Raw genomic sequence first — 25,660 nt, 5'->3', positions numbered from 1 at the left:
TCTAGAGTTTGGGTAACAGTAATAGGAGAAAATGACCTTTTTGCCTGCGGCTTCTCTTATTCACATCTACCAGGAGCTTGGTGAGTGTGATAGTTCTACCAGAGCAAAGTGGGCCTGTGAACAAGCCATTTCCCTTCTAGGCAGGGGATTTACTTGGTTTGGAGTAGTATGTTAAAACCCAAGCCCAGCAATGTTTCCATTAAAGGTAGTAAACTTGGTAGGTGATGAGTAAGGGATAACGTGTAGCTCTGCTAGCCTAAGATTGCAGTTCAGTTTGGAGCCAATTTGTAGAACAGAGAGGAAAAATGTTAGTGAAATGTAAGTAGAGCCTCAAGACCTTTGGGATGACATCAAGGGTACCAACATATGTGTAATTGGAATCTCAGAAAGAGAAGTGAGAAAGGGGCAGAAAAACATTTGAAGAAATGAAATATATAAATATTTATCTTTCTCTTCCCTTAATTTCTTTAAAAAGTAGAAATTGTTTTAGGGAATAATTATAACATGTTTCTCAGTTGATAATACATATGACAACAGTAGCACAAAGGAATGGGGAGGAAATACAGCTATATTGGAGAAGGAGCTAAAGTTTATTGCAATTAAGTTTGTAATTAATGGACAATCTTGTAATCTAGGTAGCACCTTGTAACCTATATAGCAACCACTAAAAAATTACTCCAAAAAATTAACAGAGGAATTAAAATGTTGACAGTAAAAATAACACAAAAGAAGAGGATCAGAGGTACAATAAACACCTGATACAAAATAAATAGCAAAATGGCAGACCTAAATCCAATTATGTGCATCATTATATTAACTATAAATGGACTCAAGTTAAAAGACAGTGACTATTGGACCAGAGTCATTCAGATTCGAAGACATAATTGGTTGAAGTAAAAGGATTGAAGAAATGTACCATGCAAACAATAACCATAATGGGACCGGGGTGGCTATATTAATATCAGACAAAATAGTCAAGAAATATTGCCAGAGAGAAAGATATTTCATAATAACAAGAGGGTCAATGTAATGGGTAGATAAAACAAATATGTGTAAACACCTACAGCATAGCCCAGCAAACATTGAGCAAAATCCAACAGATTGAAAGGAGAAATTATAGCTAACATTTACAGCTTGAGATTTAAATACTTGGCTCTTAATAATTGATAGGAAAAACTAGGCAAAATTTATGCAGATTTATAAGACTCAATTAACACTGTCAACCAGCACAATATAACATTCCCTCCCTGAAGCCTGTAGAATTTGCATTCTTTTCAAGAACATCTGGAATGTTTTCAAGGTAGACCTTATAGTTGGCCATAAAACAAACCTAAATAGCTTTAAAAGGATTAAAATCATGCAAAGTATGTTTCCTACGAACTATGGAAATCGATAACAGAATGAAATTATGGAAATCTCCCAATATTTGGAAATAAAACAACACACCTACCTATAAATAACTCATGGGTCAGAGAAGGAATCTCAAGGAAATTAGAAAATATTTTGAATGGAATGAAAATAAAAAGTGAACATATCAGATATTATGAAGTGCAGCTATTCCCTTGCATAGAGGGAAATTTTTAGCTTTAAATGCTTATAGTAGGGAAGAAAAGTGGTCTGAAACTAATAGTCTTTGCTTTTCCCTTCTTCTAATCCGAAAAAGAAGAGCAAATTATAACCAAGCAAAACAAATGAAGTAAATACTAAAGATACAAACAGAAGTCAACAAAATAGCACACAGTGCAGTATTGGGGAAAATCCAAAGTTGGTTCTTTGAAAAGATCGACAAAATTGATCCTCAGAAAGTTAAAAATATAATTATCATATGATCCAGCAATCTGGGTTCTGGGTTTATACACAAAAGAATTCAGAGCAGAATCTTGAAGAGATATTTACACATCCACGTTCATTGCATCATATTCATGGTAGCATATTCTGTTGCTGGGTGAATGGATAAAGAAAAATGTGATATATGCATACTATATGATAATATTACACAGCCTTAAAATAGAGGGTAATCTTGTGACATGTTACAACATGGACAAACCTTGAGGACATTTTGCTAAGGGAAATTAGCCAGTCATAAAGGTGCAAATACTCTTTTCTTTCCATTATTTTGACCCTCTAAAATACACAAAATCATAGAAACAGAAAATATAAAGGTGGTTACCTAGGGCTAGGGAGGGAGGAGGAAGAATAAGTGTTTAGTTGGTATAGAGTTTCAGTGTTTCAAGATGAAAAAGTTCTAGAAATCTGTTACACAACAGTCTGACTAAATATACGGAACTGAACACTCAAATATTGTTAAGATGGCAATAATGATCTGTGCACCAAAAAGTCGATAAATCTGTGGCTTTACTGAATTGCAGGTTTGAGTCAGAGCAATAAGGCAAAAAAATTAAAAGCATTAAGATAGGAAAGGGTGACAAATCGGACATTTCTATATAATGGATTGTTGTAATGGTTACTGTATTGTGTAAAAATCATTGAATTATAAACATAAAATAGGCAACTTTTATGGTATGTGAATTATACCTTTGTAAAACTTTTCACACTGAAAGAAAAATTAACATTGCCCGTGTAGTATTAGTCCCTGGTGTACTTTAGGCTAAATTATTTAGGGGCGCCTGCGTGGCTCAGTCAGTTAAGCATCTGCCTTCAGCTCAGGTTAGGATCCCAGGACCCTGGGATCGAGACCCACATCAGGCTCCTTGCACAGCAGGGGTCCTCCTTCTCCCTCTGCCTTCTGCTCCCCTTGCTTGTGCCTCCACTCTCTCTCTCTCTCACAAATAAATAAATAAAATCTTTAAAAAATATTTATAGTTCAAATTATTTATATCTGAATATCATGACCTGATAATGATCTAGTCATGAGCAAGCATTTTCCAGCAGGCCATAACACAGTAAGAACTGTATGTTCTTTGGATGAAGCTCTCCATGGCTGATTTTATGCCTTTTTTTTTTTTTTTACCTCCACTTCAGGAAATTATTGTCTCTGTCATTTACAGTAAAGCCAGTCAACTGTTTCTAGAGTTTATATGATTGATGTGCTGGGGCACATTGTATCTTTTCCTCATTCCTAAAGTGGCATTCTCACCTTCCAGTGACAAGAATAATCTTCTAGTATAGTGGAAGCATGTTATTTGGTCAGGGGTGTTGTAGTGTAGCTGTGTATATCTTTAGGCTCAGTGATTGGTGAGTAAAGCTTAACTAGAATTTGCCTTCTTTCTTTCTGTAAAGGTGCTTGTGAGCGAGGATTCTGACAGTGATGGTATTGTGGCCCACTTTCCTGCTCATGAAAAACCAGTGTGCTGTATGGCGTTTAATACAAGTGGTATGTCCTTCTTTTTGCCATTTATATCATGGGTTTTTCAACCAATTTTTTTTTAGAAATGGAAAATATGAAATATGGAATCTGACTTTTCGTAAATGGGTCAGTGTATATCAGAAAAGTAAGTAGTGTTCAGTAAGTGATTCTTGAATGAACTAATTTAAAATAAAAATTTAGAAATCCTCTAAGCATTAGTTTTGCTCTCAAGAAGGTGGTAAACGGTGCTGTTGAGTTGCGTTGATTTCTGTATTATAATTAAGCGGAAAAGTTCAATATTCCAGACTATATATTAATGTCTGTAAGTGATACTTTCTTTGTAACTTCAAGTTTCTTTTTCATTTTGTAGTATATTATAAACTACTTGTATCTTCCCCTGTTTTTTGGTGGTAGTTTCTGTTTTTCTGCTTGTTCTTAAGGCATTTGATAAGGAGAGATGTTATAGTACATGGAATGCCCTACTACTTTTCATTTTCTTCCTCCAAACTTTTTGTTATATAAAGTTTCAAACATAAAAATAGATTTAAAAGATAGTATAATAATGACCCATGTATCACCACCTTACGTAGGTGTTCACATTTCATATGTATAATAAATATATATGTATACATATGTGTATGCATATATATGTGTATATATATATATATACTTTTACACCCATGTATGTGTAATATCTATACATAGACATGTTGTATTTTGTTGAATTATTTGAATTTAAGTTACATATTTTATGACATTTCACCAGACTACAAATTAATCATACATTTCCTAAGAATAAGGACCTTTTCCCATGTAACTAGATATTGTATTGTAGTTCAGAAAGTTAACACAATATCTTATCTAATATCCAAGCCATAATTTAAAATTTCCCAATTGTCTCAAAAATGTGTCCTGCAACATATATATTGCGATACTGTGTTTGATCACATGGACATGTTAGTAGCCCATCAAAGCTACGTATTGGAGATAGGTTTTTCTTGTGGAGATTAGCAAGTAATCTGTAGAGTGTTATTTTGGCTTCATTTCTGAAACGACTTTTTACTTAATAGTGTTGTTACATGGAAGGCTGTAGAATGGTGGTTTTTCTAATTCTCTCATGTTTTCTGCATGATTAACTGCTGTTCTTCTATTAAAAAAAAAGTTTTTTCTCATCAACGAGGAATGAACCATAGTTCTCTTGTATGTAAAGGGCAAGCTACACACTTAATTCTTTCTCTTTACCAATTTTCATGGTTAGGAATGTAATACTTAGAGTGGTATAATTCCACTCTAGTGGAACTATTTTTAAAATACTTTGTTTTTAAGTAAAAGATAAAATTGCTCTTTTGCTTTCAGAGCTGAAATAATCTTCATAAACTTACAATCTTTTCTGATCTTATCCTTCTGGTTGATGGATCTGAAGAGATTGACATTTTTAACTTATTCTGCAGAAATGGTCCTATTAGTTAAAATTGATGGAAAGACCCATCTTTTTTTCCCTTTTCATCTTTTCAATAAAGAATGATGGTAGGAGGATAATATAGAGTATTTTGAATAATCTCCTTTCTAATATATTAATTAGTCATTTTTGATAGAGAGGAAGATTTTGCAGTGATTGTTGATCAGTAGGATTGATTTAATTAATGAAGACAAAGATTTATGGAAATGCTCTGAATGTTATGGGAATTAAATTTGAAGAAACAGTCTGGAAGTTGTGTCACTTACAGCACTCCACTTGGAGTAACCAGTATGACTCATTTTGATAGTCCATCTGTTATGTCAAATCTCCTTTGTATTAATGTATATTTCATATTACCATAGTCAGAGTGCTTCAGACATTGGAAGCTGTATTTTTTCCTGCCTGTGGCTTTCCGTTAAAATAAGAACATCCTATATAACCTAAAGAATGTTTTAGTTATCTTTGTCGTTGTCTAACAGTGAGTTCTAGAAAACCACAGTTTTCTATGGTTTCGTAATTTTGATGTACATTTTTTATTTGATTTCTATTTGAACCCCCAAATTTGTCTTTTTATGATAAGATTAAGAATTTTTACATTTATACCCACTTTTTTGTGTTCCTAATGCACTAGTTGTGTAACTCTGTGATATAACTTATCTTGGAGTAATCATTTCTTTAAATACTTGTTTCCCTGCCTAACCTCTGGGTTCCACTTTCTGTTAGGATTCAGATTCACTCTTGGTGGTGTACATTCTGTCAATTTGGACAGTATATAATGGCATGTATCCACCCTTATGGTACTATACAGAATAGTTTCACTGCCCTAAAAATCCGCTTTGCTCTTGTTCATCACTGCCTCCCTCAACCCTTCACAACCAGTGATCCTTTTACTGTTTTCATTGTTTCAGTTTTTCCAGAATGTCATGCAGTTGGAATCTTATTGTATATACTCATTTCAGAGTGGCTTCCTTGATTTACTAATATACATTTAAATCTCCTCCATGTCTTTTCATGCCTTGATTGCTCATTTCTTTTCAGTGCTGAATAACATCCCATTGTGTGGACATACCATAGTTTATTTGCCATTTGTGTATCTTTGATGAGGTATTTGTTCGGATCTTTTGTCCATTTTTAATTGGGTTGTTCATTTTTAAATTGTTGACTTTTAAGAGTTCTTTGTATATTTTGGATAACAATCTTGGATATGTGTTTTGTAAATATTTTCTTGCAGTCTTTGTTTTGTCTTATTCTCTCGAAAGTGTTATTTAATTTTAATGAAGTCCTGCTTATCAATTATTTCTTTTATAGATCATTCCTTTGGTGTGTAGATAATCTCTTTAAAACGTATAAATTGACATTCTTCTGCTGTTGTATTCTTAAGTCAATCTTACATCGACTGGTGTTATTTCTTGGAGGGAAGATCATTTTATGAGAACTATTTTATGAGTTTTAAGATCTCTTTTGTTTTTTTCTTGAATCTCAAATGAGGCTTCTTAACTTCTAATTAGGATCTGGGAGGTCCATGGATAGAATTCAGAGAGTATGTGAACTTGGGAAAAACTACATCTTTATTTTTTCTAATCTTTGATGAAAATTTCCTTTACTTATGAATATGTAAAATCAATGAAATATTAGCTGTACCAATGAGTTTATGAGAAGTGGAAATAACAGATGCTTTCACATCCTTTCTATCTTATTTGTATAGTTCTCTCAATATTGCTTATGGTTCAAAATTATGGTAGACCCTATATTTTAATATATAACAAAAAGCACATATTCTGTATGTCAATTTTTAAAATCACAAGTATTTTACTTTGTCTTAAAAATATATTATTCTGAGAAAGTTGTTTCTAGGCTTCACCATATTGCTAAAAAGATTCATGGCACTAGAATGTATAAGAGCCTGTTATCCAAAGGTTTCTGCATGGTGTGATTTCGCCTGTCTAAACACATTGGAAGCTAGCGCTTTCACTGGAGACTCCATTCACATTGCCTGGCTCAGGCTCGGTGATTGAGTTAACAAGTGACATTGCCTACTCACAGAATCTGCTAGTATGATAGAGACTTAAAACAAAGAAGGAAAATCCTTTGTGGAATAAGGACAGAATGCCAGGAGTTGCATATTAACTTGGTTTTGATTACTGGAGAAAGTTCTTCAAAGGAAGTCAGTTCTAAACTGTAACCTAAAAGACGGTTAGCTAGGAAATAATGATTCTGTGTCTGGTATATAAATAAATATTAGTTGAATGAATGAGGCAAGAAAAATATGGCACATTTGACAAAGGTTGTGAAGCAGAGTCTATGCAGTGGACTCATCCGTTTATTATATGGCAGATGTATTTTTCAATGTGTCATCATTTCTGCAACATTTTATAAATGCTTTGTACCTGTTTAAATATTTGAATTAAATGGAGGGTTCATAACTCAGCAACCACTCACAAAATTGGTTTGCAAAACCTTTCACAGAAGATGGTGGAGATTTCATGCAACTGTTTGCAATTCATCTTAGTTATTTACTGTTCGGCTCTGAGTATTTTTGCTACTCAGAATATGACTGTTACGGCTTGAGTATAAGCAAGTGTGTCTATAAAAGACTCAATTCTCAATGATTTGAAAGCCTTGACCTTTTTTTTTTTTAAGCTGGTCACTATCTGAATTGTTTCTTATTTAATGACAGTGGACTCAGCTGTGGCTGCTCTTTTTTTTTTTTTTTTTAAAGATTTTATTTATTTATTTGACAGAGATAGAGACAGCCAGCGAGAGAGGGAACACAAGCAGGGGGAGTGGGAGAGGAAGAAGCAGGCTCATAGCGGAGGAGCCTGATGTGGGGCTTGATCCCATAACGCCGGGATCACGCCCTGAGCCGAAGGCAGACGCTTAACCGCTGTGCCACCCAGGCGCCCCTGTGGCTGCTAACTCTTATCTAGCTCCTATGATTATGTGACATTTTGTCTAATTTCTGTATCGTATTTCTTGTTTTACCTTAACCCTCTCAGATTGAGACATATATACCTACATACATATGAAATGTTTGAAGCAAGAGGCTACATTGCCATTTGTAAATGCATGGATACCTTAGTGGTTGTTATTTCCCCTTTAGTTATCTATGTTACGGTTTTAAAAAATATTTTTGGGAGATCAAATGTTGTATTTTCTATTCATCTTTAACCACCCCAATAAATTTACTTATGTTATAAAATGGGACAGTTTTCTGTTCTCTGGTTGAATTAGTTTTACTAGCTTCTGAACTTTTATCAGTTGGTATTTTGTAGAAAGGTATGTAATTTAAGTGGGCCTTAATACAGTACTCATGATTTTTTTACTTAAATTGGCCTTTTCAAAATATGACTTGTAGATCCTGTAGTAACACCTTCAGTTTTTCTTTACATGTATCCATACGTGCCTCTAAATTTATTTATATCAGTAAGTTTTAACAGTTTTGCTCCTCCAATAATTCTTTTATTTGGTTAAAGGCTTTTTCATGGGGTATGTAGTGTGGCCAATAATAACAATAGTGCTTGTTAGGATACTTTTTACAAGTTTAGGGAAGTTCGTGGAAAAAAAAAAAAAGGCAAAACAAAACATAACAAAAATGTTGATGGTGTGTTTTTGTTTTTAAACCTTATCTTTCTCTAACCGCTTTACCTGAACATATCCTTATTATACTTAAGAATATACATAAATTTCTTAGTCTTTTTTTTTTTTAGAAAGGCATATTTTTGGATGACAGAATTATTAAAATGTCCTGGACATACATCAGAATTCAAGAAGAAACCAGACCTGTTGTCCACCTTCTGAGAAATTTTGAAAGCAATGTAAAATGTACATGACGAAATAACACTCCAAAGTGAATTACGGAGCAAATGTAGGTTGTTTGACCGGGTGGTGTGCCATTCGGTCTCGTATGGGGCCTATTCAGCAAAGAAAATAAGGGCTGCCATTAAATAGCGTTGTGAAACTTCTAGTTCAGCAGCTGCACGCAGTTTGTTTTTCAGTTTCTCCTTCCCATTCTTGTTTATTAGCTGTGACTCTGAGTCCTGAATTAAAACAAATATTTTAATGGCAACATTTATTATTTGGTTGGAAGTGCCAGAGAGGCCTCCAGTGCTTAGATCTGGGCAGATTTCACTATGGGTGGTGTAAATTTGTTCCTTTCAGTAATTTAGATACACAATGAGTAATGTTTTCTAGGGAGCTTTTTTTTTTTTTTTTTAATTAATGAACTTTATTTTTTTGAGGAGTTTCAGGTTCACAGCAAAATTGGAAAGTACAGAGAACTCTCATATAATCCTGCCCTCACCCCAAACTGCCCATAGTATTGACATTCTACACCGTAGTGGTAGTTTAGAGTTGATGAACCTACATTGACACATCATTATGAACCAAAATCTGTCGTTTAACTTAGGGTTCCCTCTTGGTGTTCACACATTCTCTGTGTTTTGACAAATTAATATTGACATATATCTACCTTTGTAGTATCTTACTGAATAGTTTCATTGCCTAAATGTTTTTCATCATATTTAGGACTTCTCAGTTATTATTTCTTTAAACATTTTTTTGCCTCTTTTTTCTTCTTTGTTACTCATCGATAATCTTTTTGGTGGTGTCTTACAGGTCTCGGGGGCTCTATTCATTTTTCTTCATTGTTTTTGTCTCAAACTAGATAATCTCAGTTGATTTCTTCTGCCAAGTTCAAATCCGCTATTTGAGTCCCTCTGTTGAAGTTATTGTACTTTTGAACTCTAGAATTTCTATTTGTTTCTTTTTTATAATATTATCTCTTTATTGATATCCTCTACTTGGTGAGACATAGTTCTCATACTTTCCTTTAATCCCCTAGACGTGCTTTCTCCACATCCTTGCTGGTATTTGCTGTTCTCACCATTTTTTTATTTTATGAATACTAGATATGGGTAAGAGAGGTGATTTGGAAATTTTTTTTCCCAGTGAGGAGCTTGTATTTTTATCTTTTTAGCAGGAACTTTTGCAGAACAAAATTTTTACTTTTTGTCAATTCCAATTTAAAAAAACATCAGTTGGGTTTTCGTGTTCATGCCAGAAAATGTGCACCAATCTGGGGCCTGAAGATTTTTCTCCTATGTGATTTTCTTTATTTTTTTAATGATTTTATTTATTTATTTGACAGAGAGAGACAGCCAGTGAGAGAGGGAACACAAGCAGGGGGAGTGGGAGAGGAAGAAGCAGGCTCATAGCGGAGGAGCCTGATGTGGGGCTTGATCCCATAACGCCGGGATCATGCCCTGAGCCGAAGGCAGACGCTTAACGACTGCGCCACCCAGGCGCCCCTCCTATGTGATTTTCTAATAGTTTTCTGGTTTTACATTTTATATTTAAATGTATCCATTTTCTGTTAGTTTTTTTGGGGGGAGGGGCAGAGGGAGAGAGAATCTTAAGCAGGCTCCATGCTTAGCACAGAGCCCGGTGCAGGGCTTGATCTCATGACCCTTAGATTATGACCTGAGCCAATTCAAGAGCTGAACACTTAACTAACTGCACCACCCAGGTTCCCCATTTTGTGTTAGTTTTTGTATAATGTTTTGGATTAGGTCATGGTTCATTTGGGTTTTTTTGGTTTTTGTTTTTTGGCTGTGTAAAAAACAATACTTCATTTTTTCAAGATCCTTTCAAGATTCTTTTCTCCATTGAATTTCTTTTGCATTTTTCTCATTACAGTAACGTAGTTCTGTGGGCTCTTTCTGGATTCTCTGATGAAAATGAGTTTTTAGTTTTTTTTTGTATGGGAATATCTATATTTTGCCCATAATTTTCAGGAATGTTTCAACTAGATAGGATAGGTTGCTTGACAGTTGTCTATTTATTTGCTAGCAGCTGTCAGCTCTCTTCCTTTGTTCACAGCTTTTAGCATTATTAATCTTTTTTAAAAGATTTATTTTTTTGAAAGAGAGAGAGAGCATGTATACAGAGGAAGGGAGAGAAGAGGCAGACCCCACCACTGAGCATGGTGGGGCTCGATCCCAGGACCCCAAGATCATGACCTGAGCCAAAGGCAGATGCTTAACTGAGCCACCCAAGTGCTCCATTTAGCGTTATTAATCTTTATCCCTCAATTAGTTGGGTACAGAGTTGCACTTTTTGGGGGCAGCATTCTAATTTGTGGTGTCAGCTCAAATGGAGCCATTGGAAGTTTTTGAAAAGGTTGCTCAGTTCTTCTTATCTCACATATTGTGGATTTTTCTTCCTTCTGCTGTTCTGCCTGATGTAATAGAAACTACTTTTATTTATGTTTTTTGTATTGAACTTACAAGTAGATTAAAAAAAAACTTTAGTTTTGATTTTTTTATCGGTTTTGTTTTCGTTATAGGGTAAGAACAGCAGTCTCTTGATTTTAGAAATTCAACCCTAAATCCTCTTTGCTGGTCATTGGAGAAGGTAAAATGTTCTCAAGGACACTAGATGTGGACAGTAGCCTGTGTACATGTATTAGCTTGGGCTGCCGTGACAAAATACTGTAGATTGGGTGCCTTAAACAACAGATTGTTTTTTTTCTCACAGTTCTGGAGGTTGGAGGTCCAAGAACAAGGTTCCAGCTGATTTGGTTTCTAGTGAGGTGTTTCTTCCTGGCTAACAAATAGTCACCTTCTCAATGTGTCTCCACATGGCCTTTCTTTGGTGCAAGGGATCAGGGAGCGAGAGAAAGAAAGCTAGTTCTGGGGTCTCTTTCTGTCTTTTAAAATTTTTATTTATTTTTATTTTTGTCCTCTTTTATTTTTTTTAAGTGAAGTGTAATTGACATACAATGTTATGTTAGTTGCAGGCGTGTAACATCTTGGTTTGACAATTCTATACCTTCGTGATCACCATGATAAGTATAGTCACCATCTGTCACCATACAACGTTATTACAATATTATTGACTGTATTGCTTATGCTGTATTTTTTATCTCCCTGACTTATTTATTTTATAACTGGAAGTTTATACCCCTTAACCTTTATCTCTTCTGCTCATCCTCCTCCCCTCCCCTCTGGCAACTATCAGTTTGTCCTCTGTATTTAAGAGTCTGTTTTTTGTTTATTAGTTCATTTGTTTCATTTTTTTAGATCCCACATTTAAGTGGGATATATGGTATTTCTCTTTCTGACTTCACTTAGCATAATAACCCTCTGGCTCCATCCATGTTGCAAATGGCAAAAATCGCATTCTTTTTTATAGCTGAGTAGTATTCCTCATTATATATATAAATATATATAACATCTTTACCCATTCATGTATTGATGGACACTTAGGTTGCTTCCACATCTTGGCTGTTGTAATATGTTATAACTAATGCTGCATTACACATAGGGGTCCATGTATCATATGGGTGTTCTATTATTAATTTTTTTCAGGAACTTCCATACTGTTTTTCACTGTGGTTGCACCAATTTGCATTTCCACCAGTTGTGTACAAGGGTTTGTGATGGCCCTTCTTATAAGTACGCTAATCAGATCAGATCAGGGTCTCACCCTATCACAATACTTCACATGCTCTCTCTCTCTCTCAAAAAAATAAATCTTTTAAAAAAAGATTAATAATGCTAAAAGCTGTGAACAAAGGAAGAGAGCTGACAGACCCCATCACCAAATATAGGCTGGGTTTTTAAGAGTTTCAATATAGGAATTTGGGGGCTGCACAAATACTGAGTTCATAACAGTCCATGTAAGAATCATTCAGTTACTCTTAGTTTTTAAAAAATCTTCTTTAGTCACAGCCCAATTCTAGGTTCTTCTGTGTATGATTGTTGCATCATACTTTTTCCATGTGTTTACTTCCATTTTAAGATACCCAAATATTTTGTAAGAAATGTTAAATGTTAATGATACTTTCATCTTGTGTTGTGCTGTCTACAAGTATTATAGCCCAGCACAACTTTACGGCTTCAACCTGTGCTGCTACCTTTTCCCTCCCAACATTTAGCCGCACTGTTTTTCAGCTCCTTAAACATGTTACATCATTTTTCCTCTGCCTGAAATCCTCTTTTACTGGGGTAACTCCTATTTAGGTAACTCTTGAGTCCCACTTTAAATATCATTTTGTGAAGACCTGCCTGACTCTAAACAAAATGTCATGTTCCCCCCACCCCACCTTGTCACTAAATTGGGCAAGTTACCTAATCTGCTTGGATCACCTTCAGAACTTCAGTTTTCTCATCAATGAAATGAGGGATAATAATGGGGCCTAAAATAATACCCAAAACATAGTGAGGCCTCACAAAATTTAGCTGGCATTGTTTTTATTATTATTAACCTACGTTATCCTAGTTTAAATTTGTGTACACCCATAGAGAGTATCCTTTCAACATGTTTTCTGTTAGAGGTATTTTGTCTCCAGGTATTATTTATTATTAGCCTGGTAATTTTCACATAGTTGATGGTAAGTAACTATACACTGAATAATTACATTAATTATTTTTCTCTCATTATAATCATGGGAAAACTATGGCAGGGCAGAGAGAAGGCATTAATTCAATGTAATTACTCATTTGTTGAATGAAACCAAGTTATTTCTCATTTGTGGTTTGAGCAAGAATTGTCTTTTCCCCTAAATTGTGGGAGTGATCCCTGATGGCAAATTGTATTAAATGAAGAAACATATCACATAAACTTAAGACTGAGATATATAGCATATATATTAAAAATATCTTGTGGAAACTGCATCATATTTATGTAATAAAGCACACTAGATTGGCATATTACTAAGTATATTGTCTTTGACATGAAAGAAGACACATATTTTTTATTAATTAAAAATTGGAAATTAGAAACAGAATATTCAGCTGTCTGCAGTAAGCCTGGCATTTCTAAAACAGACCTGTTGTCTTTAATTTGGTAAATAATTGATCTGTTTTCCAGAGGCGTTATTTCTGCCAGCTGAGGAGCTGAGAGCTGTGAAGTACAGCACATCTACATTTTAAATAATTGCCCTTCCTTGGCAGGGAAATTGCTTTTCCATCCATTAATAAGAGGAAAATGAATGTTGGGTCTATAGTAAAGTAGATTAAACATGTACCTCTTTGGATGCTTGACTGCATCTTTAACAGACTTGAAATTTTTCTGGTTAATTGAATGCTATATATTGAAAGGTGATGGTGGTCTTGGGTTAATCATTAAAAAAGTTTAGGTTGGATTTTTTTTTTCTTTTGCACAGAGTTTTCCCCATTGATCACAGTGAATGGTCAGAAAAAATACCTTGTCCTGATTTTTGTTAACATCTGCAACGCCTCACAGATTTACAGAATCATGTGGCTTCAGATTTTTTCTCTCATCTGACAGCTTCTGGTTTATTACTGCTTGTCACTCATGCTATATCACTAACAGTGCAAAGGCAGCTTGAAGAGTTTATTGCTTTTTTTTTCCCCGAAGAAGGAGATGTTTCCATTCTAGATTTGTAGTTGCTCTCCTCTGTCGTCATCTCATAAAATGACGTGTTTTACTCATGTAATGGATTACTCCCTGAAGAATGTGGTCTCTGCTCTGTGTTCCTTGTGGCACAGGACTTGTATGGGAGTGGTGACTTTGCAGGTTTGACTTACCGTAAAGTGCAGTAGGCATGATATCCAGGGCCCATGCTAGTATTGTGGTTCCACCAAAGTGTTTCATTCCTTTTAAAAGCAAAAACAAAACAAAACAAACAAGCAAAAAAATCCAAACCCAACCAACCAAACAAAAAACAAATTAAACTTTTAAGCTAATGGGATACTTTAATATATGTTTAAAACGAACAACTGTAACCATAAAATATAATTATAAATATTTTTTCATTGAAGAGGGGGACCATAAAGGCAAAAATGCCCAAAGCCCATGAAAGTCCTAATGTGGTCCCAGGTCCTGGGTGTCCATTAGTAAGGAGGAGCCCTTCTCCTTCCCCACCATGACTGCCATAGTATTTCTAGTTAATTAAGCAAAGGTGCTCAATTAGCACTAAACCAACTAATGAAAGATGTGAATACATACATGTATGCCATGCAATATGTGAAGAAAACATACATACACACACATACCTGTAACACTATGGCTACCTGTAACATACCTGCAACACTATAGCTACCTGTAACAGATGTAACTATAGCAGTAGAAACCCAGTATTAAATTTTGAAGAAGGTAAAAAAATCTATAGCCAAGTGCATACATGCAGAGTTGCCAAGGGTGAATTAAGCTTTTGCTTATCAGGACAACTTTACTGATTGTTCAGCAGTGAGGTACTTGAGTATTTGTGGTCCCTTCCTGTTTCCTCTCCTCTAGAATGCTCTGGCCGTCCCCTGGATTCAGGCTTGTTTCAGTGTTCTCATTCAGATTTGTCTATACTCTTGCCTATGTTCATTATTTTGAACATTGCTCTGAAAACAGTACAAATATTTCTCAAGGATACATATATTTCAAAGGACATACATTACATCCAATAGGGTGGGTACTTATGGTGGGAAGGGATGAGAATGCGAACTGGATGTGGGAATGGACGATGTAAAGAAACATGTAAAAACAGTAGTCCATATCAGTGTTCAGAGTTAATGAGTTTTACCAAAAAACCAGTTTAGAGTCCCAACAGTATAGAAGAGAATACGATTATTATTTAAGATGAACTAATCTTGTGGTTTTCCTTTTGTTGCTTTGATTGTTTTGTGGGAAGTTTTTGATGGTGGTGGTGGTTTTTGGTCTCTTTATTCAAGTCATTTCTTTTTTTTTTTAAAGATATTTATTTGAGAGAGAGAAAAAGAGAGTGGGGGGAGGAACAGAAGAGAGGGAGAGGGAAAGGACCTCAAGCAGAGCCTGACACAGGGCTCGATCTCACAATCCTGAGATCATGGCATGAGCTGAAATGAAGAGACGCCTAACAGACTGAGCCACCCAGGCACCCCACAAGCCATATCCTTCTGATGGGCTAAGAAGCCATTACACTGATGTATATAGATACAGATATGTAGAGTGAGGTTGTGCAAAGAATGCCTGCCCGCCCAGTAATCGTTGTTGTATGTCAGCGGTTGTTCTTAAAATACTCTTTCTGAAACATAATTAAGAAGTCATGTTTTGAAATAGTGCAGATAGGTAATGAAGTCTAATTTCCAGAGACACTTGGTTATTTTGTAATATTTGACATATTTGCAAATATACCCAAAATAAAAATGCTAAACGATGAACACTTTTATTTTTCATCTAATAATTATTTGTTACATAGTTTTTGATCTCCCCTGCTAGAACCTTGACTGAAGTCTGTAGAGTGTCATATATATGCTCTGGAATACATGCTTTGTGGTGCTTTGACCACCCATTTGGCCAAGCTGCACATCTGAGACTCATTGACCTCTTTCTTGACCCCTCACCATGTATCTGTATTTCTTATGCATCCCCTTCTGGCTGCTGTGTTTTAGGTTTTATTGTGTCTCCCACCTCCCCTGCCCCATAGGGATAGGATTTTAACTTTCTAACTGCTCTGTTTAGTATCTGTTTTTTCTTTCTCTCTCCATTCATTCACTCTCCAAAAAACCACCGATTTTATCTTGTTCTCTTACCCTTATTTTTGTTTTGGTTTGTCTTCATTTTTATTGAACTGTAGCTTATATAATGTAGATTGCATGAATGTTAAGTATATAGCTTGGTGAGTGCACACACACACACCCCTGTATGAGCTCTACCCAAAAAGTTAAAAAGTTCTGTTTTACACATCTCTGAAGTACATTGAATGGCATTCCTTTGGAAATACCTAATTTCCAAATTTACCTTTCAAATTATATATTATAGTCCTAAATACATAAAATATCCGTTCCAAGCAGACTGATCTGCATCATATCCTCTTTACTTCTTCCTCTTTCTTCTGCTTTTCATGATATTTCACTTTCTTCTCCCTCTCTTCTACCAAATTTCTATTAACCTCAATTTGAAATGTATTTTATTATGAACTTTTAGCAACGATTGTCTGTGATAGTTGTATGTGTGTGTGTGTATCTGTGTTTATAATTTTTCTCTCGGGACAGTAATGTTGTATTGATACTAATAATAGACAACACAAGCTAACCCTTTTTAGACTTTTAAATTTGGTTTTATCACTGTCTTTGGGTTTCAATAATCATATCTATTAATTGAAGTCAGGCATGCTATTTCTAAGGCCCTTCGAGTTATAAAATTCTGCAATTGTATGATATGTTGTCCTGAATAAAGTTAAGAGTCAAATTAATCTTCCCAAACAATACTTCCTTATCTTCCCAGTTCTACTTTATCTAAAAATTTTACATTTTTGTCATTGTAAGGACCCTCCATGTTGTGATAGTACAATATGATCGGGTAAGAAAAATCATTCAGTTATGAAAGAAAATTATATTTTATAAAAATATTTAATCATTTTATGCCTTGATATCCTATTAGTGTTTTGTGTTAATATTGTCCACTAATGTTTCACTTTTTAAATAATGAATGGTTAAACCAAAAGTAATCAACACAAGCTTATTCTAAAATTATATAGAAATTCAAAGGATCTACAATAGTCAGATCAATCTGGAAAAAGGTGAGTAACCTACTCTAAACGTATAGTAATCTAGAAAGGATGGTTTGAGGCAAATATAGTTATAGATGGATGGAATAGAATCCAAAAATTGATCACATGCACATGGTCACTTGATAGCTGACCAAAATAAAGTAATTCAATGTGGATAGTATAGTTGTCTCAACAATGGTGCTGGAACAACTGGGATATCCACTTGGGAAAAAAATAAACTTTTACTTAACATACACAAAAATGAACTCTAAATTGATCATAGACTTAATTTAAAAGCTTAAACTATAAACCTTCAAAGAGAAAACAAAAGGATTATATCATTGTGACCCAAGAGGGATAGAGAAACATGTTTTAGGTAGGATAACAAAAACACAAACCATAAAACTGGCCTTCATTGTATTAAGGACCTTGGGAAGGATATGGTTAAGAAAATGAAGTGGGGTGCCATAAATTGGGAGAAAGTATCATATCTGTTTATAGTCATATATCGTATATATAAATATATAGACAAAACAATTAAAAATAGGCAAATGTTTTGAGCAATCATGTCACAAAAGAAAATATGCAAATAGCCATTTAACACATGAAAAGTTGATCAACATCACTGATCATCAAGGAATATGGCATACTAAAACCATAAGAAATCACCAAATACTCACCATAATGATGAGAATTTTAAAAGACTGACAGTACCAAATGCTAATGAGTTATGGAGCTCATGGGAAAGTTAAAATGATAGAGCCACTTTGGGTAAACATTTTCAAAGTTTTTTTTTTTTTTAATCAAGTTAAACATACATATGAGCCAGCAGTTCTATTCCTACATATTCACCTAAGAAAAATAAAAACATGCGTTCATACAGAGACTTGTTCTTGAATCTTACTAGGAGTTTGTTTCACAATAGCCAAAAACTAGAAACAACTACTGAATGGATATATAAATGATCATATATCTATATAAGGGAATACGGCCCAGTAATATAAATAAACAAATGTAGTACTGTTAGCCACAGCAGTAGGGTTAACAAGATATTGTGTGTATCCATTTACATGGAATTCTAAAGTAGGCGATATTAATTCACAATGACAGAAAGCCAATCAGTGGTCACCTGGGGCCACGCAATGGGGAGGGGATGGACTGCAAGTGGACACAAGGGAATTTTTTCGCATGTGCTCCATCTTGATGCTGCCAGTAGCATAGGTGTATATACTTGTCAGACTCATCAAACTGTATTAAAATGAGTACATTTATTGTAAATAAGTTATATATTAATAAAGATTAATAAACCTTAAAAACTATTTTAGCCTCCGACCAAAAAATGTATTCACCCACTTGGAAAAATAAAAACACATAGATGTGAACCACTTTGCTATATGTCTCTTGGATGAAAAGACTATTGAAAATAATGGATATTAGAGTATTTAATATGAAAACCCATTGGTTATGGCCAAAGATGTCTTCAGAACCCTAAATATTGCATGATGCAAAGTGAAAGGAAGAAAACAAACTAATTATTCCAATGAAGATGTTAGGACACTTAACTTGAAACTCCTAAAAACGCAAGAAGATAGAAATAGTAAGTTATGAAATAAGTGAGCTAGAAAACCAATGATTGAGTTTAGATTTTCCTACATGGAGCAGATGAGTAAGAACCATATCAGAGATTTTGGTCTAATTTTTGGGTTGTGGATATATGCAACTTTAGGAAGGGATAAAATGAATCATGTCTTTTGTGTGTTTGACAGTGTGTACTGCAGTGCTTTTTAAAAATTTTAAAAATTTTTAATTAACATATAATGTATTATTTGTTTCAGGGGTACAGGTCTATGATTCATCAGTCTTAAAATTAGCAGCACTCCTCACAACACATACCCTCTCCAATGTCCATCACTCAACCACCCCAGCCCTCTCACCCCCCCTCCCCTCCAGTAACCCTCAGTTTGTTTCCGGAGATTAAGAGTCTCTTATGGTTTGTCTCCCTCTCTGGTTCATTTTGTTACATTTTTTACTCTCTTCCCTTATGATCCTCTGCCTTGTTTCTTAAATTCCACATGCCAGTGAGATCATATGATAATTGTCTTTCTCTGATTGACATATTGTGCTTAGCATAATGCCTTCTAGCTCCATCCACGTTGTTGCAAATGGCAGGATTTCATTTTTGATGGCTGCATAATATTCCATTGTGTATATATACCACATATTCTTTATCCATTCATCTGTCGATGGACATCTAGGCTCTTTGCATAGTTTGGCTATTGTGGACATTGCTGCTATAAAATAAACATCGGGGTACATGTGCCCCTTCGGATCACTACATTTGTAACTTTGGAGTAAATACCCAGTAGCGCAATTGCTGGGTCATAGCATAGCTTTAATTTTTCAACTTTTTGAGGAACCTCCATACTGTTTTCCAGCGTGGCTGCACCAGCTTGCATTCCCACCAACAGTGTAGGAGGGTTCCCCTTTTCCCGCATCCTCGCCAACATCTGTCGTTTCCTGACTTGTTAATTTTAGCCATTCTGACTGGTGTGAGGTGGTATCTCATTGTGGTTTTGATTTGTATTTCCCTGATGCCAAGTGATGTTGAGCACTTTTTCATTTGTCTGTTGGCCATTTGGATGTCTTCTTGTGCTGCAGCGCTTTTAACAGTGATTTTGAGCTTCAATTTAAGAAAGACTTAATATATCCTGGGCCACAAATGTAGAAAAATACAGCGAGGGGTTTGATTATCAGCATCTTCAAGCAGCTTACGAAATGTGCTAACGTTGATGCTGCCCACAGGGAAGTTTTGAGACCATTGTTTTCAAGTATTCACAGTCAGTTTAAAAGTTTTATTAATCAGATCTTCATAGGTTATTATTGTGGTTTTATGTAATTTGAAGACCTAAAAGAATTTGATCAGAACCGGGGTTTTGTTTTTCTGCTTTTATGTTTACAAATTTGACTAGTAACTTAAAAGATAATTAAATAATTTGTAAGTTTTAATCTGTACACGTATTGATGGGGAAGTATTAAATTCACAAGAATTCATACCAAAATGTCAAATTACTTTATGAGTGATATATTTTGAATTCTTGTAATGATTTCTGTCTGCCCCCAGCATATCAGTGTTTTTATTTCTTTTTGGAAGAGAGTGTGAATAGCTGGTAATTTGTTTTCCAATTCATATGTGTGCACGTGATAAAGAACCATACAATTAGGGAGGTGTTATAAATAGGATATGGTAAAAAAGACATACCTACTCATGTTTCCAAGATTTTATAGCATATGCCCAGTGGAGGTTTGCTACTCTTTAATTTTGCCTTTTAGGCTAACCAGCTGACGCCCAGTTGAAAAGATTTATGTTCTTATGAGGCCGCAAAAGCCTTAATGTTCAGTCTCCAGCTCCCTCAGATTTTGGAGAACGCCATGTACCATCAGCAGCTTCAGTCCCCACCCTCCGATGCTAACGCTCATCTATCAAACTTGAGGCTGAGAGTGAGGGAGAGGAAGCTTCCAGATAAACACACAGCAGCGCCTAAACAGCTAATCACTCTAAGCTTCCGCTTCCAGGCCCTATAATTAGAAGTCCTTCTTTTCCTTGTATTCCCAGATGACGCAAATGCTTTTTGTGGCTTGGCACCTCATTTGGGGCGTGGGTTTAGTTTATGGCCAGGCTAGAGTCTGGTTTAGTCTTCTGATGCTGCATAAATAGTTCTCAAGCCACAGTCTACTCTGTACGAGTTTTTCCTTTTATGTATATCGGCTTTTTAAGTTGTTTTGTAGAAGAAAAAAAAAAAGCTTGTCATTTCTTCCAGCAGAATATGTGCAAAAGAGGAAATTATAAATTAAAAGAAAGCACATGATTGTATGATACTGTACTAGTTATTTATTTCTTCCTTTCCTCTCTGCTCCTTCGATTTTTTTTTTGTTTTTTTAATTTTAAAGTTTTGTCAAAAAAAGTGAGCTCATTGGTGGATTATAGAAGCCACATTTACATGGGAAGTGGAAAAAGGAAACTTTTAAAAAAATTTATTTAAGAGAGAGAGAGCTTGAGCGAGCACGAGCAGGGGGAGGGGCAAAAGTAGAGAGAGAAACAGACTGCCCGCTGAGGGGGGAGCCCTATGCAGGGCTGGTTGTCAGAACCCCAAGATCATGACCTGAGCCGAAGGCAGCCGCTTAACTGACTGAGCCACACAGGTGCTCCAAAAGAAAACTTTTGAAATAGGATACACAGAAGATAATAAGATAAATTTTCAGTGGCCGATTTCTCTAAAAATCTGAATTCGTTTTACATATTAGAAACTAGACAAATGGGGGCGCCTGGGTGGCACAGCGGTTGGGTGTCTGCCTTCGGCTCAGGGTGTGATCCCGGCATTATGGGATCGAGCCCACATCAGGCTCCTCCGCTATGAGCCTGCTTCTTCGTCTCCCACTCCCCCTGCTTGTGTTCCCTCTCTCGCTGGCTGTCTCTCTCTGTCAAATAAATAAATAAAATCTTAAAAAAAAAAAAAAGATACTAGACAAATGTTCATGTCAGTTTGAAAGCCTGGGAGCCTATTGAAAAGTGTTCATTTGTGATTATCATTTATATGTGGAACAGTAATTGTCTTGATTTGGCTGATGGGGACTTTTACTGGATGGAGTGCTTATTTTGAATAAAATATTGATATGATTCTAAAAGAAATAACGTTTATCTTCAGTAGGTGAGTCATATATTTGTATTGTAACTATAAGTTCATCATTTTCCTGTCAGAATGTTTCCATTGAATTGTTTCTCACATGCAGAAAGTCATTTTGTCATGGAAAAGTGAAATCAAAACATAGTAGCAGAATTGTGATAATTCAGACTTAGTGTAGCTCAGCAAAAAGTAGGAGGAGTGAAGACGTATTGTCCACAAAAGGACAACTAAGTGTTCATGCCCAACCTTAGAAATTTATTGTTTGGATAACAACAATAATATGGAAAGAATATAAAATATGTCAGTGACCTCATGACCATAGCTGGTTGCAGAGTGGGAGGCAATGTTATATAAACTGTTACACGTTTGAAGTAGATCTCAATAAATGACACTTTTCATCATCTAAAATGTATTCTCTTGGAAATAGGACACTGGCATCTAGTATGGTATTTTTTCATTTAACGTAGTGACTAGAGCTGTACCTTATATTAGCCAAGTAGATAGGAAACTCACATATACTTCATCTTTCTATTTAAATGTCTACCTTATCTTCCCACTAGTGCTTACTATTCTTTCATATCTTTTTTTCAACCAAGAGAAGTTTTAAGAGTTAAAAAAAGTGTCATTGTGCTTTTGGCATAGCAGAGTAAGCTGATAAACCATTCTCCCACAGAAAACAAATATAAATTCTGGACAAAATAGAAACAAACACGCACAAATTTAGATATGTGTATTATAGTTCCTGGAACAACCAAGAGAAACTTAAAGAGAGATATTTAAAAAGCTAATAGAAAAATTAAAATTGGATATTTAAAGTATTGAAGTTATCTAGAAAAACGGAAACAACAGAGAAACAACAAAAACGACCATCAGAAAAAAAAAAAATGGTAACTATAAACTCAACCCTACCAGTAAGTTAGGCTAAATGTGAATGAACTACAAACACAAATTTAAAAAGTCCAGAATTGGATTTAAAAAAATCCCAAATTAGACCTCCATTATTGTCTAAAACAAAGTCATTTTAAATACTATTATATTGATTGTAAAAGTGAAAGAATGGAAAAGTATATACCATGTGTGCACCAATCAGAATGAAGCAAGAGTGATGGTATCAGTATCAGAAAAAGTAGGCTTCAGAACAAGGAAAATACCAGGGTTAAAATGGGACATCAAAATAAAAGAGGTTCACCAAGAAGTCCTAGTAATCCTAAATGTGTATGGAATTAAAAAAAAAAAGGTCTAAAATTTAGGGAGCTTATATAACTGGAAAAAAAAAAAAACATATCCACGATTATACTTGGAGATGTTAAGTTCTGTTCAGTGGTAGAACAAGAAAGCAGGCAATCAATCAGTAAGAATATTGAAGATCCTAACAACACTATCAATAAACTTGAATTAACTGACCTTTGTAACACTGCAGGTGTTCAAGTGTGTGTGCAACAGTCACTGCAGTCTAGTCTCAGATATAAAACAAGGTTTAACAAATTCCTTGTCATGGAATTAAACTAAAAATCAGTATGTGAAAAACACCTGAAAAATACCCACATACTTGGAAAAACTCAACAACATATTAAATATCCCATGAGTAAAGAGGAAATATCTAGAAAACGTTTAGAATGGAATCCAAAAAAAGACAGTATAAAAATTTTGGAATTCATTCCTTTTTTAAAACACTTTTTTTTAGAGTTTATTTTATTTATTTGGCAGAGAGAGAGAGAGAGCGAGCGCACAAGCAGGGGGAGCAGCAGGCAGAGGGAGAGGGAGAACCAGGCTTCCCGCTGGGCAGGGAGCCCAGCGTGGGGCTCGATCCCAGGACCCTGGGATCATGACCTGAACTGAAGGTAGACAGATGCTTAACTGACTGAGCCACCCAGGTGCCCTGGAATTCATTCCCTTTTAAAGCAGGTTTATAGGGAAATTTATACCAATATATGCTTACTCTGAAAAAGAAGAAATTTCCTGAAACAGTGATCTAAGCTTCCACCTTAAGAAAGTTGAAAAAAGAGACGCCGGGGTGGCTCAGTCAGTTAAGTGTCTGCCTTCGGCTCAGGTCATGATCTCAGGGTCCTGGGATTGAGCCCTGCATTGGGCTCCTTGCTCAGTGGGGAGTCTGCTTCTCCCTCTACCTACCGCTCCCCCTGCTTGTGCATGTGCCCGCGCTCTCTCTCTGACAAATACATAAATAAAATTTTTTTTTAAAAAAGTTAAAAAACGGGGTGCCTGGGTGGCGCAGTCGTTAAGCATCTGCCTTCGGCTCAGGGCGTGATCCCAGCGTTCTGGGATCGAGCCCCACATCAGGCTTCTCCACTGGGAGGCTGCTTCTTCCTCTCCCGCTCCCCCTGCTTGTGTTTCCTCTCTTGCTGGCTGTCTCTCTCTGTCAAATAAATAAATAAAAATCTTAAAAAAAAAAAAGTTGAAAAAAGGGATGCCTCAGTGGCTCAGTTGGTTAAGCATCTGACTCTTGATCTCAGCTCAGGTCTTGATCTCGGGGTCGTGAGTTCATGTGAGTTAAAAAAAAAAAGTTGAAAAAGGAAAGAGCAAATAAAACTAAAGCAAGGAGAATGAAGGAAATAATAGCAGAAGGAGAAATGTAGGAGAAACAATGAAATTGAAAAAAGAAAATCAGTGACAGTTGGGGCGCCTGGGTGGCGCAGTCATTAAGCGTCTGCCTTTGGCTCAGGTCATGATCTCAGGGTCCTGGAATTGAGTCCCTGGTCGGGCTCCCTGGTCTGTGGGAAGTCTCTGTCTCCCTCTGCTCCTCCCCCATCTCATTCTCTCTCTGTCTCTCAAATAAATAAATTCTTTTTAAAAAAATTTTTTTAAAGAATTTATTTATTTGAGAGACAGAGAGAGAATGAGATGGGGGAGGAGCAGAGGGAGACAGAGACTTCCCACAGACCAGGGAGCCCGACCAGGGACTCCATCCCAGGACCCTGAGATCATGACCTGAGACAAAGGCAGACACTTAACGACTGAGCCACTCAGGCACCCCTAAATAAATAAAATCTTTAAAAAAAAGAAAAGAAAAGAAAAGAAAAAAAGTTAGTGACACCCAAAATAGATTTCCTTGAAAACTTATAGCCAGAATGACCAAGAAAAAAAAGAGAGAAGACAAATTGTTGATAATCTCAATGAAAAAGTAGATATCACCAAAGACCCTACAGATATTAATAAAGGCTATTTCCTTGAGTTACAGAGAGTAATTCACCCAAGAAGAACATTTAAATGCAACACCCAAATTTTCCATTTTAAAATAATAAAATTTAAATTACAAAGAAATTAAAAAGATTTCGGAGTGTTCAACAATAAAAAGGTCCGCATAGTTTCATCGGCAAATTCTACTGAACGTCTAAGTAAGAAATAATAGCAGTGTCCCCCAATCTCTTCTAGAAAATAAGAATATAAGGGACATTTCACAACAGGACCAGCTTCACCCTGATTCCCCAAACAGTCAAACACATGATTAGAAACCTACAAACAAATCTCCCTCAGGAACACATCATGAAAATCTTAAATTAGCTAATTGAATAGGGCAGCATATAATAAAGGATTTTGACCAGGTGGAGCTTATCCTAGGAATGCAAGGCTTGTTTGACATTTGATAACCATTCATTAGTAAAATTCACCATATTAATTGAGTAAAGAAGAAAACCTCATAATCATTTCACAGGTGTAAAACCCTGGACAAAATTCAACATTAGTTCGTTATAAAAGCTCTCAACAGACTA

General features: G+C 35.5%; 1 protein-coding gene across 7 annotated transcripts in view; it reads left to right on the top strand.

Moving 5' to 3' along the window:
* BCAS3 (BCAS3 microtubule associated cell migration factor) overlaps positions 1–25,660 on the top strand; it is a 588,999-nt gene that overhangs the window by 177,320 nt on the left and 386,019 nt on the right. For all 7 annotated transcript variants that reach the window (XM_040640930.1, XM_040640931.1, XM_040640928.1 and 4 more), the window contains one exon: positions 3,241–3,334. In XM_040640930.1, coding sequence (XP_040496864.1) covers positions 3,241–3,334 — 94 coding nt within the window. The remainder of the gene's footprint in view (positions 1–3,240; positions 3,335–25,660) is intronic.

Source organism: Ursus maritimus, unplaced genomic scaffold (assembly GCF_017311325.1).
Source record: "Ursus maritimus isolate PB19 unplaced genomic scaffold, ASM1731132v1 scaffold_24, whole genome shotgun sequence".
NCBI lineage: Eukaryota > Metazoa > Chordata > Mammalia > Carnivora > Ursidae > Ursus > Ursus maritimus.
Note: the sequence above shows the minus strand (reverse complement) of the source record. Positions and strands in the feature narration are given on the sequence as shown.